Raw genomic sequence first — 16696 nt, 5'->3', positions numbered from 1 at the left:
GGGATTTTTGAAACCTCAAAGCCAGCCCCCAGTGACACACTTCCTGCAACAAGGTCACGCCTTCTCCAAGAGGCTGCTGCTCCTAACCCTTCTAATCCTTTCAAATATTGCCACTCCCTGATGACTAAGCATTTATTAAATATACGAGCCTATGGGGACCATTCTTTTTTTTATTTCTTTTTTTTCCTTTTTTTTTTATTAAATTATAAAAGTTTCCATTTCAGCCCCTCCTCCCAACACCCTCCCACTCCCCCCACTCTCTCTCCTCCTCCCTCTCCATCCCCTAGAGCAGTCAGGGTTTCCTGCCCTGTGGGAAGTTCAAGTTCCTCCCCCCTCCCTCCAGGTCCAGGAAAGGTGAGAGTCCAAACAGACTGGAGCGCCAAAATCCAGTATATGCAGAGGAAGCAAGTCCCAGTGTCATTGTCAATGGCTTTTCAAAAAGGCTCCGGGCCAGCCACATTCAGAGAATCTGGTTGGATCACGACCTCATTCAGTCCCAGTCCAACAGGCCTTGGTGAACTCTCATTATATCAGTTCCCTTGTATCAGTGGGTGCTCGCATCCCTCGCAGTCCTGATTACTTTTTTTACTTTCTTCATCTTTCTGTTCCTCATTTGGACCGTGGAGTGCTCAGTTCGGTGTTCCAATATGGGTCTCCATCTGTATCGCCATCCAACGTCGGATGAAGGTTTCCTCTGTATGGGGACCATTCTTATTCAAACTTTCATACCTGCCTGTTTTCCTTTCTGGTTCAATAAACAACAAGCCATTCCCAATATTCCTTTATTAGTTGCTACTTGCTGAGTGCTTTTACGTGCTCTGTGGGGTGCCAAACATTTTTCATGCATGATTTTGTCCTCTCTGGAAAATAACTCGTTCACCCAGAACCCCAGCTCTAGCCATTGAACTGGTTGCTTCTATTTTCTATCTCCAGATAGAAATTCCACATCTCTACAGTTAAAAACAAACATTATCTGGGAAGAGCAACCAAGAACAAGCTGCAAGGGAAAGCCTGGGGACAACAGCCTGGGAGAGCCACAGGGCAGGATTCCCGAAGAGCCACTCCCAGTAACCCTACCTAAGGCTATTCCCTGCCAGCCCCACTTTTAAAGCTCTCTTGTCCTTGTGGGCTAATTTCCGGGCTTGGTTAGCTCATAAACGCAGGGAGCAGAAAAGCCCAAAATATTTGTTAAGTCTGGAGCCTCATTTTATGGTTCGAGTGTACACAGGAGCGGAAGAAAAGCCTCTCCCTAGCCTTCTACAGGAACCTATCCATTCAAAAAGAAGGCGACAGATTCGCGGAGCTGTCGGATCGCCCAAGGGCACACGGGTGGAGGGAGGCAGGCACCCACGTCCACAAAGTCCGGCAGCTGGTGTCGGGTGGAGTGTAGGAGCCTAGCTCAGGGTCTAGGGAAAGGGAACAATTCTGGCCTGGAGCGGTCCCCGGGGGAGGGCGTGACGGACGGCAGTTTCAGTGGAGATACTGGTAGGCTGGTTCCCAGTTCACAAAGCAGCGATTTAACCGAGGGAAAAAGGCTTGCGGGAGCTGGAGGTGGCTCCCAGAGCAAGCAGGTGCAGGGCGCAAGACTGCTGAAACTGGAAGATTCCCTGGAGGGGGACGCCCGCTGCGCCTAGTTTCCATGACAACGCCAGGGCGCCAACACCGTGGGATCTTGCAAGGGGCTCCGGACTGCTGCCGGAAGTGACGCGTTCACCTGCCGAGCTGGGGCGGGGCGCAGAGGTGCCTTCGCTGCTGCCACCGCCGGGAGCTAGTCGGGAGTGTACCAGGCTTTGGAAAACCGAGGTCCTCAGCTAAGAGCTTTTACCTGCAAGCTGTGACCGGGCAGCCACCATGGCGCTCCTACTGTGCTTCGTGCTCCTGTACGGGATTGCGGGTGAGTAGGGCATCCTTCTGTCCCCAATTCATTGCGCTCGCAGCCCGCGGCCTCCCGGGAACAATGGGGCGTGGGGGGAGGGGGTGGCTCAATTTGGGGCGCTGCTGTGGTGGTGGCGGGTGGACACCCATGCACCAGGGTGATCTGGCCCGGCCACGCGCACCAGCCGGGAGAATGCATCTGTACCAGGAGTCGCGCAGGGGGCGTGGGGCGGCGGGGCGGCAGCGGAGCTGGGACCAGATCTCACGGTAGCGGTGGCCGAGGCTCATGGAACGGCGTGCGGGGCGCGCCTCCAGGGCAGCTTACCCTGGGGGACTGCTTTGCTTTATCTGCCCTTGTCTCTTTTCCGCGTTTGCCTGGGTGCTGTGTACGCCAGCATTCCCCGATTTCCAAGCTCCCGGCTGCGAGTGTTTAGGTATCGGGTAGTCCAGGCGGGGAGGCTGAATTACAAACGCCATTATTGAGAGAAGACTGAGCCGTTCGGTGTCAGTCGTCCTGGCTACCTCTAGGAAAGGAGTACCCAAGTTGCGCTAGCCGGGTAGATTTCTGTCCCCAAGAACGGGGTAGCTCGACCGAGCCACCCCTAGACTGGGTATTAGGGAGTCAGTGTTGGGGAGGAGTTACCACGGGTTAGTAGTGAGTTGGTTCATTTTTTAAAGACGAAGTTCAGGTGCTGAGTTGTGTGGTTTTAGCAATCGCCTAGTACATCTTTCAGCTGCAGAACCTCTTTCCGGGAGAAGGAAAAAGGACCTTTAAATAATGCCTGGGCCTCAGGACGCACACATATTTTGGCACTTAAAAATTGATCTTTTCCTAAGTGTGTTTTAACTGGTTGATCTCATTGACTATACTAAGCACTTGGCGGAATTTAAAAACCAAATGAGTCCTAAAAAGGATTCCCAGGTACAACTCTAGAAGGCACGCGCGCGCACACATTGTAGTCGCCAAAGATGATTTTGGGGGAGGGTCCCTGGAGTTGGGGAGGCGGTTGGATCGGTGGCGGCTCTGTCTGTTGGGATGACTCTGCTTCCTGTTGAAATGTTAATTCCATTGTTGACTGCCTCAGCTGTGAACATTGCTCATGGGATCAACATTCTATTAACCGGTCTAATCTGAGGCGATCGCTCCACCTCCCCTCTTTTTGATACAGATCTTTTAGTCTTGGCTGAAGTTTGGAAAGTAAATCTTCTGGGAAACCTGAAGGGTCATTGAACCAGTCTACTGACTGTATCCCACCTTTGTTTTGTAAAACAAACTCAAGTTGAGTACGTGAGGTTGTGTTCCCGGGAGGAAATACTGTTTAGACCACGTCCAAATCAGAAAGAGTAGGAGACCGACCACCTACCTCCCCACGCCTTTTTGTATTTATTTTTTGGTGAAGGAATGGGGTATTTTTTTCTTCTAAAAATAACTAATTGATAGCCACTTTTGCATTAAGGCTATTGTAATATACTTAGCCATTCAGTTCACAGAGTGGGGGCTAGGTTATGATGAACATATTAAAGGACAACTGTTTTCTCTCCCATTTTTCTTTTTTTTTCCAGACAGGGTTTCTCAGTGGCTTTGAAGCCTGTCTTGGAACTAGCTCTTGTAGACCAGGCTGGCCTTGAACTCAGAGATCCGCCTGCCTCTGCCTCCTGAGAGCTGGGATTAAAGGCGGGCACCACCACCGCCTGGCTCACTCCAGTTTTTCTACTTAAGAACTCAGGAATTCCCCAGTCGTGTTCTCCCCCCCCCAATACCATTCACCCAAACCAAAATCCAGACACCTCAGAAACTAGTTGATTTATGACTTTGAGTATTGGCCCTTAGGTGTGTAGTAATGGTGAGGGGTCTTAGTTCATTGCTAACACAACTGGTTCATATTTGCAAAATAAGCTTTATTTATTGACATACTGCCATGCTATAGATTTGTCTTTGCAAGTTTTTAAAAATAATTTATTTTTATTGAATGTTTATTAGTGTTTATTAGTTTATTAGCCTGTGTATGTCTGTGTGAGGGGATGGGAGTCAGACAGGTGTGTGCTTCCATGTGGATGCTGGGAATTGAACCTAGGACCTCGAGAAGATCAGTCAATCAGTGCTCCGAACCACTGAACCATCTCTCCAGCCCAGCCCTGCTCTTTGCAAATTTTGTGTTATGTCCTGGACGCTGATGGGACTCTACAGGTCTATTTACTGCCTATGTAGTCCAAAGTTATATGGTTAGCTGGAACTGTAGTAGTAAGATTAAACCCTTGATTGAACAGTTACTAAGCATGCTGAGGATAACCTTGAACCCTTGACCCTCCTGCCTTTTCCCAGGGCTAGGTTTAGGAACTCAGGGCTCCAAGCGCTCTCCCAACTGAGCTACGTACATTCCCAGCTGTACGTGCCACTTTTCTAATGGCTTGTATTGTTTTTTTAAGGGTTCAAGGCTTGTCTGGAACTCACACGCGTAGACAGCAAATTTAGTCTGTAGTCCAGGGCTTGTCTGGAACTCAGCTGTGTAGACAGCAAATTTAGCAGCAGCCCTGCTTCAGCTTCTACCTCCTACTTGCTGAATTTGCAGGAGCACACCACCACAACTGACCTATATATACATTTCTTTAATCCCTCCACTGACCCCTGAGGAGATGTATCATAATCATCTCTATTGTCTGTGTAGAGAAACTGAGGCATGGAGTAGTTGTGTAAATGAACGTGCCACAGTTTGGCTGCTCATTCTGTTCCTGTCACCCTGAGATTATACCTTTGAAGCAGCTACTTTTCTCTTTGATTACCTCTAATTGATATCCTCAGTCCTAATGCTGGTCACCCATCACTTATGAAGAACCTGCTGTTGGTTTGACCAAGTGTCAAATATGAAGGCTTTTGTGACTAACCTTTTAATTTCATGGCCTTGGTTGAGTGCTTCTGAGTCACTGAGAGGAACCTAAGATTTTTCTGGGCTTAGGACACTGTTGGAAACTAATATGGCTGAATGTACCCTGCGTACCAAACTAGTTTTGTTTTCAGAGAGTGTCTCACTACCCTAGGCTGGCCTCTAACCAAGGATGGGCTTTGAATCCACGATGCTTCTTCCTCTACTTCCCAAGTAGTGAGATTACAGATGTGAACCCTGAACCTAGCCAGCACCAGAATTTTTCTTTTAAAAAACTCATCTGGGCGTAATGGCACACGCCTTTAATCCCAGCAATCTGGAGGCAGAGGCAAGTGAATCTCTGAGTTCAAGGACAACCCAGGATTTGTGTGGAGAGACAAACAAAATAAAACAAACAATAAAAAACCCACCCAAACCCCGAACAACTAATTCTTTGAGGGCTTCATTAATATATATGATGCATTTTGATGTTATCAACCTCCCATTTGCTCTTCGATTCTTCCCAGATGATTCCCTTTCCCCTGCCACGTTCTCCTCCCAACATCATATCCCGTTACAATCCAGTGAGTCCATTCAGTGCTGTCCATATGTGCGTGGATGTGGAGCCATGCACTGGAGCAGATCCACATGTGCAGGGCTGTAGAACCATGCACTGGAGCACGGACAGTTTACGAAGGTCCGTTCCCTAAGCTGACTCCCTACTCAGGCATCCTCCAGCTGACAAGCTCCTCCGCTGCAGTGAGACTTCACAAGCTCCTCGTCTGTGATGCAAACCTGACTGGTTGGGCCTTACTGTCAGCAGTTCAGAAAGTTTGCTCCCTGACAGGGCGCTGCTGCTTTTTGCTCTACCAGTGTTAGTAAAGCTTAAAACACCCCGATTGCCGGTCACCTGCCAGCCGTTTGATGGTGGCTAAGCCACAGTCCGAAGCACACCCCAGTTGCTTTGTGTGTGCAGAACCGATGTACTGAGGAAGGCATCGGGAAGGTGTTGGTCAAAGGATGCATTATTTTCAGTGGAACAGAGGAGTCCGTTCGGGAGATGTATTTGAACGTGTTGACCTTAGTTAATAACATAGTCTTGAAAATTGCTGAGTAGATTTTAACTGTTACCACAAAAAAATAGGTGTGAGGTAATTGTCTATTACGTGGCTAGCTTCAGTCATTCCAGAGCACCCTGGTATGCTCCTCCCTTGTGTGCTCCTTCCTCCCTTCCATGCTCCCTCCTCCCTCCTATCTCTGGCTCTCTCACACTAGGTCATTGTACTGTTATGTAGGCTGGCTGTCCTGGCAGGAATCCTCTTGCCTCAACTTCCTGAAAGCTGGAATTATGGGATTCTAGGCGTGAGCCTCCACACCATGTCAATGTTCTGCTCTAAGTTCTGTGCTGTGTGTACCATGAGCTGATCTTTTGAAATCCCTGACACCTAGTTTTGGTTTTCCCACCAGCTGTCTTGTCCCTTGCTGCTCTCTGTGTCAGCTTTCCCATGCTTTGGCATATAGCCCTTTTTACACTCTGTCCTAAACCTGAATGACCTCATATCTACAACTGGTTGACACTCCATGAAGATAATTTCCAACTCAGCTCACTTTGGATTCTGAACTATTTTCCTTTTCTTTTCTCCCCTCCTTTTCTACTTCTGTTTCTTTTTCTGGGCCTGCTCTCATCTTGATTTTTTTTTTCTTTCATTCTTTCCAAGGTCTCTTTCCATCGCTGGGGCAGGTTAGCCTGAAATGTACTATGTAGCGCAGGCTGGCTTTGAACTCATGACAATGCTTTTGTCTCGCCCGCTCCAACTGCTGGGATTATAGTAGACATAAGTTGCCACACCTGCTTGAGTTACCAGTTGACTGACAGTCAAATTTTCACTGGCATACTTTAGATTTTCCCAAGTCCTTAAGTAAACTTTTCCATTAATTAGAAGATGAAAGGGTCTATTCAGTCAGGTATTTATGGCTTACTATACACTATGCTCTGTGCTAGGTGCCTCTATAGTAGTGTATGATACACATTGTAAAATGTATTAACAAAGATTTGCAATGAAGGATATGTGATGTGTCGGGGGGTTGAGAAGTTCAGTTGATGTAAAATATGTTAACAAAGACTGTTGAAACCTTTATTGTATGAGTCAAAAGATGGCCTAGGTGGGGCCTGAGGTCTTTTTTTTTTTAAGTGTTAACAAGTGCCATATGATGTCACTGCTGACCATGTTTAGTGGACAGAGATGTAAAGGCTGTTTTGAGAGCTTGGCAGAAAATTATAGGTTGGTCACGTTAGTCTTGCACACCCATGGTCCTGAGAGGCTGGCTGGTGGCGTTGTGAAAGTTCTCGAATGGTAACAATGCAGTCATTCTGGAGGCAGGTAGAACTGCCAGCTCCAGCTGGGCTCCTGCCTTGATCTGCTTATGAATGTCTCCTGTAGACATGCTGCACAGCGCTGTTGGTCTTCACCTTGGGTCTGGGAAGCTTCTTTGGGAGGCGTGGTGAAGCCTTCTGTCTGGTTCCTTGTACCAAAGGGAGAACTTGGAGAGAAGCAGGGCAATTTCTGACTTGATTTTTGTGGTGATATCACAGTCTATGGGGAGAATAAAGAAAAGTGCAAGGTGTGTGTGTGTGTGTGTGTGTTTGACATAGAGTATCTCTATAAGAACCTTGGCTGTGTTGGAACTTGTTTTGTAGCCCACACTGGCCTTGAACTCAGAGATCCACCTGCCTCTGCCTCCCAAGCACTGGGATTAAAGGTGTGTGCCGCCATTTGTTTGTTTTTTAAAGACTTCATTGTTTTTACTTTATACATAGTATATATGTATACTATGTATGTATACTTACTTCCTTCATACCTGATGTCTGGAATGGCCAAAAGAGGGTGCCAGGTCCCTTGGAACTATGTGGCACTGTGTGGGTTCTGTTTCCAGAACCCAGGTACTCTGCAAGAAGCCAGTGCTGTTACCTGCGAAGCCATCTCTCCAGCCCTTGACTAGGATCTTAGGATGGGAAGTAAAAAAACAAAACAAGACAAATCCCCCAAGAAACCAGTAGGGAGATTTTTTTAAAGAAAGATGTAATCCCAAAAGAGGCAAAGACCAGCAATCCTGAATTGAGGATCACTGCTGAGAGATGCCAACTACGAATACAGAGGTGACATAGGCGGTGTCAGAAACATCACCAGTAAGCGCAAGCATAGGATGAGGTCATGGAAGCATCAAGGCGTGATAAGGGCTGCTGGAGAGCTGGACGGTGTGGTTGCTCTAGAGACCGATGGTCATACTGCCAGCAAGCGAAATCGGGGTCAGTGGATTCCACAGGGACAGTGACTGTATTGGTGATATGAAAGCTGGATTTTAATAGGTTGCGTGGGTGTCTGGTTAGTGGGGACTAGAAACTGGACTTTGCACGTTGCCTCTTTAGCCCTAATTGCAAAACAAGAAGAAGCCAGCAGATCTTGCTTTTTCTTTTGGATTTTTGTTTTTTCGAGACAGGGTTTCCCTGTAGCCTGTCCTGGAACTCGCTCTGTAGACCAAGCTGGCCTCGAACTCACAAAGATCCACCTGCTTCTGCCTCCCGAGTGCTGGGATTAAAGGCGTGCGCCAACACCACCTGGCCAGATCTTGCTTTTTCTCGCTTCAGATCAAAAATCTCAAAAACCTTGTTATTCAAATATTTTTCCTCCTGCAGATGAACTCCTGAACCCTTTGGTTGCTCAGGGGTGACACTCTCCCATCTCATCTCTTACTTCTGGACCTCATCACTGCTTTGTATGCTTTCAACCCCGTATTTCCAGAACCGTCATCACTGCCGTCCTTTCTTGTCTTAACCAGACTTTGTGAAGAGCTGCCTGCATTTGCTGACTCAGTTCTCCCATTTCATGTCATGTCCTTCCTTCCCATGCTTCTGTGAAGCTGCGGTGGTTGTCCACACGGAAGTTACCGCTGTGGCTGCGTCACACCTTGCCTTTTTAACCTTGTGGCAGAAATAGCTTTGTTGGCTGGAGAGATGTCTCAGTAAGTAGGACCAGCGGCTGCTCTTCTAGAGGACCCGGGTTCAATTTCCAGCACTTACATGGTAGCTCAGAATCATCCGTAACTCTAGTCTCTGGGGATCTAACATCCTCTTCTAGCCTCTGTGGGCACTGCATACTCGTGGTGCCTACACAGGCAAAACAGCCATACACATAAAATTAAAAATAAAAAACCAAACCCTGTTAAACAGTCTCTCCCCTCTTGGGCTGGTGCTTACTTTCCTCTTTGCTAATCAGTCCTGTCTTGCTATTCTTGATGTGCTGTGCTCAGTTTCCCATGTGTACCGAAAGCGCAGATTTCCCAGGTTTCCCGGCTTTGGTTACCATTCCAATGCTGGCAGCCACTGGTCTATTTCTAGTCTTTCAGCCTTCACCCATCCCATCATGTCACCCCCTCTCTCCACTTAGACTTCACACTTCACTGAGCCTATTCCTTCTGACGTTATCTCGGGCAGAAGTATGGCATTTGACTCGACTCTCTCATCTGTTCTCATCCTGTTCTAAGAGTGTGTCCCTCCAGCCCCGAGCTGCTTGGGTCATAATATCATAGTATCTTCACAGCAGGCCTTGATCAGGTGAACCTCCCCCTGTGCTCCAGGCCTTTCCCTTCAACACCAGACACACCTTATTATGACTGGGTTTCTCACCAGACTGATGCTTTCTTGAGATAAGGCACTGTATTTGCCCTCTTCGGCTTACACTGACTCTACACATACTCTCTGTATGTGTGCAGAAAGGTCCTCAAGGCACTTGGGAAGGACCTCGAATGGCAAGAGCATTTGAAGGTCAGAGGGCGTAGATGGAAGAGGTGAACAAGGCCTGGCAGTGTCTCGCCACCTGGGCAGCTCTGGGTCAGCTTTGCCTGGTTGCTCAGGAATGGGCAGCCGTTTCCACTCCAGCCCAAGCTCGATTGTTCTGTTTCCAGTCTGTTCTTTCCGTCTCCTGGTTGCCACACTTCCCCAGTCTACACACGAGACATCAGCAGGTGAAAATGGATCCCTTTGTGAGAAAATAAAGGAAATATTTAAGCTGGGGATTTTGACTGTGTCTGTTCAGTGCTCAGCAAGTCACAGATGTGAACTCTGAAATAATTATTGGAGTCAACCAGGAAGCAAGTAGCAGCTAACCAGAATGACCTTAGGACCTTGGCTTCCTGGCTTTCACCTAACTTATGCTCCTTAAAAAAAGAAACCCAATAGTCTTAAACATCAGTTCTCAACCTGTGGGTCTCAACCCCGTTGGCGTTGTGTATCAGATAGCCTGCGTATCAGATATTACGTTACTGTACATAACAGTAGCAAAAGTATAGTTATGAAGTAGCAATGAAAATAATTTTCTGAGGAACTGTATTGAAGGGTCACAGTGTGAGGAAGGTTGAGAACCAGTGCTCTAAAATGATTGTTAGATTGTTTTTTATATTTAGATTTTCTTCTTGAAGCTGGAGAGAGAGCACAGTCAGTAAAAGTGCATGGCAGGCAAGCATGAAGACCTGAGTTCAGTCCCCAGAACTCATAAAAAGCCAGATGTAGGCACCGAGGAGGCAAGGACACGGGCGTCTGCAGCTCCTTGACTGGTCAAGTGTGACTGAGCTTCCAGGCCAAGAGACTGACTCCGAAAAGACAAAGTGGATGGTGTGTGATGTATGACACCTGAGACTGTCCTTTGCCGTACACACACTCATACACACACATGCATGCACATGTGTCTGTACACACAACACCCCCCCCCACACACACACATGAACACATGTATAAAAGATGTTTTCTTTTTCCCTATTCATAGTGTCTTGTTAGGCCTCACCTCTCCTAAATGATGGGATTACAGAAATCTTCCATGGTGGCTCTGGGGTTAGATCATTTCCTAGACACTAGACAATTAAAAAATCCAAGTTTTCCAACTCTCCTTTCTTTTTTACTTAATTTCTAAGTTGGGCTGAAGGTACAGATGGAGGAATAGGAGTGTGGGTGACCCCCTTGGCCTGGTTCCTCAGAACCAGCTTCATGGTTCTTCTGTCACTCTGCTGCTCCTACTTTTCTGTAGATTTACTTTTCCCAGCCCATTTCTGACTCCTGGCTAACGGAGGACAAAGTAGTTAAACAGGGATGATGAAGGTGGAGAAGGTAATTATTGATGAGGCCAAGGAGGTAACGTTGTACCCCCGTGCTTTCCGGCTTGTCACTCTGGAACCTTTCTCCTTTCGCTGTCTCACCCATTTTGATTTGGACTACGGGGTTGGCTGGTTCAGAGCTTTGTCCTTAGACTCTCACCTGTAGTCAGCAGTGTTCACAGTTGATTGTAATTGTCGGGTGCGTGGAGAAGGCTGCTTCCTGCTCTTGCAGTAGGGAAGGAAGGGAAACCACGGCCGTCTGGTATTGACCATGGCGGTTTGGTTTTACCGGTGTTTGTTCTTTAGTGTTTGAGAAAAGGGCTTGGCACAGTTAAATGAACTAACACATTCATACTGAGGAAATACAGATGTCTTTGGAAACAAGTCCATTTCCGTGACATGAAAGATGTTTAAACTGAAAGAAGGAAGGAGACTCGTGGATATCGCTGGACCTTCTGAAGCCACAGGTCTGCTTTCCCGGTTTCTTAAAGAACAAATAGATGCTTTGACTCCGGAAGCAGTGAGCCAAATGCCATGAGTCATCTCTGCTACGTCCTTAGAGTGATGACGTCACCAGTGTCTTCAGACTCACCAGTAAACAATGCTTTGAACTTGAAAACTGGGAAAGTTCCCATGTTTTCAAGTGGATGGATATAAACTTTCACCTTGTTTTGTACTGGAGTAGTGTTGTAAGAACTGTAATTATTCCTTACTTGTTCAATGCAAACTTGACCACTTCAGACAGTCTAGAGCCAGACGTGATGGTGCCTTTAATCCCAGCTCTCGGAGGCAGAAGCAGGCGAATCTCTGAGGTTAGCCTGTTTTATATAGCAAGTTCCAGGGCAGCCAGGGCTCTTACACAGAGAAATCATGTCTCGAAAAAACCAGAAAGCAAGCAAGCAAGCAAACAAACAAAAAAGAAAACAAACTAGAATGAGTTGAGTCTGGGGTAGAAAAGTGAATATACCCTGTTTTTTTTGTTATTGTTGTTGTTTGTTTCTTTGATGTGTCTCTGTATAAACCATGCTGGAGTTGATCTCCCTGCAGCCAGCCAATCACAGTCTCTAGAAATCTGTGACTGCAGGATTGGGCCACCACTCAGGGTTCCTTGTTTTTGAAAGACTATTTTATTTGAATCTATTCTCTTAATAGCCTTGAGATAAGAAGGACATCCATCACTTAAAAGTAGAGGAATCAAAGCTTGCATCCACTTGATTGTGGCCATGACGTCAGACAGTGCGGTACAGTGAAAATGTCAATGCTGCCTGCATTTGCCATTAGAAATTCTCTTCCAGCTATATCTAGAAAGGAAAGATGGAGTTAATTGAATAACTTTTAACCTGGTTTATATAAAACACATTTCCATATATGATCAAATTAAGCATATTGATTGAGATAGTGAATATTTCTTTTCCAAGTAGTCTTTGAAATTTGGTTAGTGTTTCCATTTATAGTTCATTTCAGCTTGCATTAGACACTTGTCCAGTAGCTGACAGTGACCATAGTGGCCAGCATAGATCTAGAATGCGAAGCAATACTTCTGCTATAGCCAGCTCTAGAACGAGCGCTTACTCAGAAAATGCACAAAAGCAGTGTGTTGGTAAAGCTGAGGGAGCGTGCCTTTGCATTACTCTTGTGAGGTTTTACCTTTCAAGTAATTTTGCGTGTCACGTGGTATTTTCTGTTGGCAGTGAGCTAAAGTCACTTGTTTCTTATTTAGTTTCTCTTAATTATCAGAGCAGTTGTTACACGGATACAAAATGGTGTCAGCTCCTCTTATTTCATAATTATGAACATTGTGCATTTTACATGGAAGACAGAAAAACATATGTGCACAAATGTATATCTTAAACTTGCCCATAGGGAAATATATGCATTTTGTGGAGGGGTACCAGATAAACAGATACCACGACCCTGGTGACGGATGAGGAGGAGCTTGAATTCACTTTGGGACATTGGGAAGGCATTTATACCTTGATTAAAGCAGCCAGTTTAGACATGCATATCACAGGATGTAAGTGCCCTTTTTTGTACCAATTTAGGAGTTTTTTTTTTAATAAGGTGAAACACTATTTACTGATTTGGGTATGTCCATTTGTTACGTTTCTCATTTCATTCGAGTGTTTTCTTACAGCTTTTGCCAAGTAGATCCTTTCCAAACTTACATTAATGAAAAGGGAAGAAAAGGCAGCTAAGGTTTTTATAAGGAGGCTAGGAGATTTCCTAAAATGGAGTGATACATCTCATTTCATGAAGGTGATGAAAATATTCACCATGGCAACCATTCTGCTTTTACCCATAATGCAGGATAACCTATTTGCATTTGTTTTGTCGGACACATGTGACATTAGCAGCCGTGTAGAAGAGTCCGTGGGGAGGACAATTACTGCTTAGATAGGACAGGGCTGGAGTCACTGGTCAGAGTTGAAATGTGAATGCAGCCTTTCAAGAGGGGATCTTTGTGAGGGGCTGGGAGGGGGAGGGTTCTTGTGAGGGGCTGGGGAAAGGCGGTCTCAATCTAGGTCAGCCTTGCTTATATCTGCGTGCTCCTCACCCGCCTTCCCGTGGTTATTTACATGTTCCTAGTCCTGGCTTCTTCTATATTAGATGTTTGTGACAAGAAACCGCAATCTTTGTGGAAGTCTGAGGGAAATAACGTCGTTTTTGCTGAGGAGCTGCAGTGGCCTCGGGATAGAAATGGAGAAGGCCCTGTTCTGGGAAGCAGTCATACATTTTCTTCTTTAATTTCTCGCATCCCAGTGTAAATTAACCATAACTCTATTGTGTATTTCCAGTCTTCCAGGTGTCTTACCCTGTGTGTCCAACAAGGTTTTATTTCTCTGAGGTTTTCATGCTTAAATCCAGGTGTTCTAGTACATGTCCCCCCCCCCCCTTTTTCTTTTACTCTCTTTTCCTTTCTTTCCTACTGACTAACAAGCACATTCGACATGTTGCATTTCATTTTCTTGGACAGGCTCGCAATCTGTCTACTGTTCCTGTCCTCTTCTTGAAGGCCACATTCCTCAAAATAGTAGTAGCTTCTGTTTCTGCTTGGGTCCCCTCGTCATTCCAGTCAGATGTATCTGATTCCACACCCACCGAGCTGTGCTGGAGTTGACCTAGGCAGCCAGTGACCATCAAAACTAGTACAAACCTTTTATTGTCTTGTCCTGTCATAGTAAGTGTTGAATTCCTACTGTTTGGGAAACCCTGTTACTAAGTGTTAATAGATAAAAGACCCAGAGGGGTCTACATCCTAACAGGAGGGGTAGGTTTGGTGTGTTTATTCGTTATATATTGTGCTGGCTCGTTTTACGTCAACATGATACACAAACTAGCATATCGGAAAGGAGGAAGCCTCAATTGTGGGAATGCCTCCATGAGATTCAGCTTACGTAATTCTTAATTCGTAATTGATGGGGGAGGGCTCAGCCCATTGTGGGTGGGGCCATCCCTGAGCTGGTGGTCCAGTGTTGTGCAAGAAGGCAGACTGAGCAAGCCAAAAGAAGCAAGCCAGTAAGCACTATAATTCCACAGCCTCTGCTCAGTTCCTGCCCTGACTTCCTCCAGTGATGCACAGGGCTGTGGAAATGTAAAGCCAAATAAACCCTTTCCTCCACAACTTGCGATTCGGTCACCGTGTTTCATTGTGGCAATAGAAACCCTGACTGAGACACATTCTGTAGGCATGCACCACCGGGTCCAGTTTATGGCACAGTGGCGATCTAACCCGGAGCTTCCTGCATGTTCGCCATGCAGGAAGTAAGCTATAGTCCTTACCTGAGATGGACTTTTATGATGACAATGACTTGTCTGATGTCCTCTATTTATTGAAGAGAGAACTCTGACCTGCTGGACTCTGTCCTTAAACTATGTGCCTGTGGGTGAGTGTATGTGCCTGAGAGTGTGGAAGCATTGGGTACCCGGAGGTAAGCTGCTTGACAAATATGCTGGGAACAGAACTCTGGGCCTCTGGAAAAACAGTATGTGTGCTGTTGGTTGCTTTTATTCTCCACTCTTTGGGTGGCTCGCCACCCAGTTCCCAAATAAATCACACAGAGGCTTATTCTTATGAATGCCTGGCCTTAGCTTGGCTGGTTTCTAGCCAGCTTTTCTTAAATTATCCTGTCTATCTTTTGCCTCTGGGCTTCTATATTTTTTTATTCTACATACCTTTCTTGACTTCGTACCCCATGGCTTGCTGTGTAGCTGGGTGGCTGGCCCCTGATGTCCTCCTCTCCTTCTCCTTTTCTCGTTCCTCCATCTTCTCTTTCCAGATTTCTCCTTCTATTTATTCTCTCTACATGCCAGTTCTGCCTGTTTCTCTCTCCTGCCTCGCTATTGTCCGTTCAGCTCTTTATTAGACCAATCAAGTTTTAGACAGGCAAATTAACACAACTTCACAGAGTGAAACAAATGCAACATAAAAGAATGCCACACATCTTTGCATCATTAAACAAATATTCCACTGCATAAACAAATGTAACACATCTTCAACTAACAGTCTACAACAGTATGTGTCTTAACCACTGAGCCAGCTCTCCAGACCCTGACATATGTGCATTATTTTATTTGATCCTACTACAGTAATGAATGCATTAATACAATTTATTTGTTCATTTTCCAGCGCAAGGTCTCACTGCATAGCCCAGGTTGACCTTGAACTCACAAATATAAAGTAGGCTAGTCTCAGACACTTGGTGATCCTCCTGCCTTAGCTTTCTGAGTGCTGGTTCTAGGGATATACCACTGTACTTAGACAGCATTATTAGTATTTATTTTCATCTTAAATGTGAAAACATTTAGTCACCATGAGGCTATAAATTGCTTACAGGTAGTTTTATAAATGAACTTTGAATTTGAACTCAGATCTGACCTTACATCCCTGACTGTTCATTGGATAAGTTACTTCCATGATTCAGGCAGTGAATGTTTTCCACCACACTTACTGAGAGGTAGATTCTGAGCTGCTAAGTTGTTGACATGCTGGTGGGCGGAGTGGGAGGAGATGATGACAGGCAAAGGCGTCTTTTTGGTCGATTGATGGACTACACTTAGAGAACATTTCATTCTGAAACAGATAATTTAGTTCAGCACCTTTAATTTATTCCTGAGGCCCAGAGAGTCAACTTATCCAAAGTGACACAGACAGTACTCACTCTCTCTCACTCTCTCTCTCTCTCTCTCTCTCTCTCTCTCTCTCTCTCTCTCTCTCTCTCTCTCTCTCATGTGTGTGTGCGCGCGTGTGCCAAAGTTGACAACAGATAACTAGTCTGGTATTTATTTCTCTACTAAAAAGAACCCACCCAGACTCTGAACCCAGTGCCTGAAAAAACACTAGTTGGAAGTTTGGTGTGGAGGTTGTGGAGCTGGCTCAGCAGTTAGAAACAGGTACTGTGCAGACTCAAATTCAGGTCTCAGTATCCATGTTTTGTGGCTCATGACTACGTATATATTACTGAGGCTCCAGGTCATGTGCTGCCCTCTACTGACCTGTATGGGCGCTGCACTCACGTACACAAACCCACAGTCACTCACACAATTAAAAACAAAGTATCAGTTAAAAAAGCTCTTGTAGAAGAGACTTTGTGCATGTTTCAGCCCCTTCACACCTCACAGATCAGGAGGTGTTCTCATGGTGGACCCTGCCCTTTCTCGGGATTTGGGATCCCTGCAGAACGATTGTAGCTGAGAAGTCCTGGCCTGTCCCCACCTCCATATGGGTTGACTGTGGCTAAGTTGTAGCCAGCCGGTTTAATCTGTATTTTGCTCCATTACAAATTAAGCCACCTCTGTCTCTGATTCCTTGCAAAACA

The 16696-nt window shown here is 46.0% G+C and overlaps 1 protein-coding gene across 2 annotated transcripts in view; it reads left to right on the top strand.

Moving 5' to 3' along the window:
• Positions 1 to 1722: 1722 nt before the first annotated feature.
• Positions 1723 to 16696, top strand: part of Cxadr (CXADR cell adhesion molecule) — a 53895-nt gene continuing 38921 nt past the window's right edge. Inside the window, exon 1 of one of the 2 annotated variants that reach the window (XM_048422341.3) lies at positions 1723 to 1894. In XM_048422341.3, coding sequence (XP_048278298.1) covers positions 1852 to 1894 — 43 coding nt within the window. In that variant the 5' untranslated portion in view covers positions 1723 to 1851. The remainder of the gene's footprint in view (positions 1895 to 16696) is intronic. The other variant, XM_048422343.3, reaches the window with a different exon arrangement.

The sequence above is a fragment of the Myodes glareolus genome, chromosome 2 (genome assembly GCF_982192425.1).
Source record: "Myodes glareolus chromosome 2, mMyoGla1.1, whole genome shotgun sequence".
NCBI classification, from domain to species: Eukaryota; Metazoa; Chordata; class Mammalia; order Rodentia; family Cricetidae; genus Myodes; species Myodes glareolus.
This window is presented reverse-complemented; position numbering and strand designations above follow the sequence as displayed.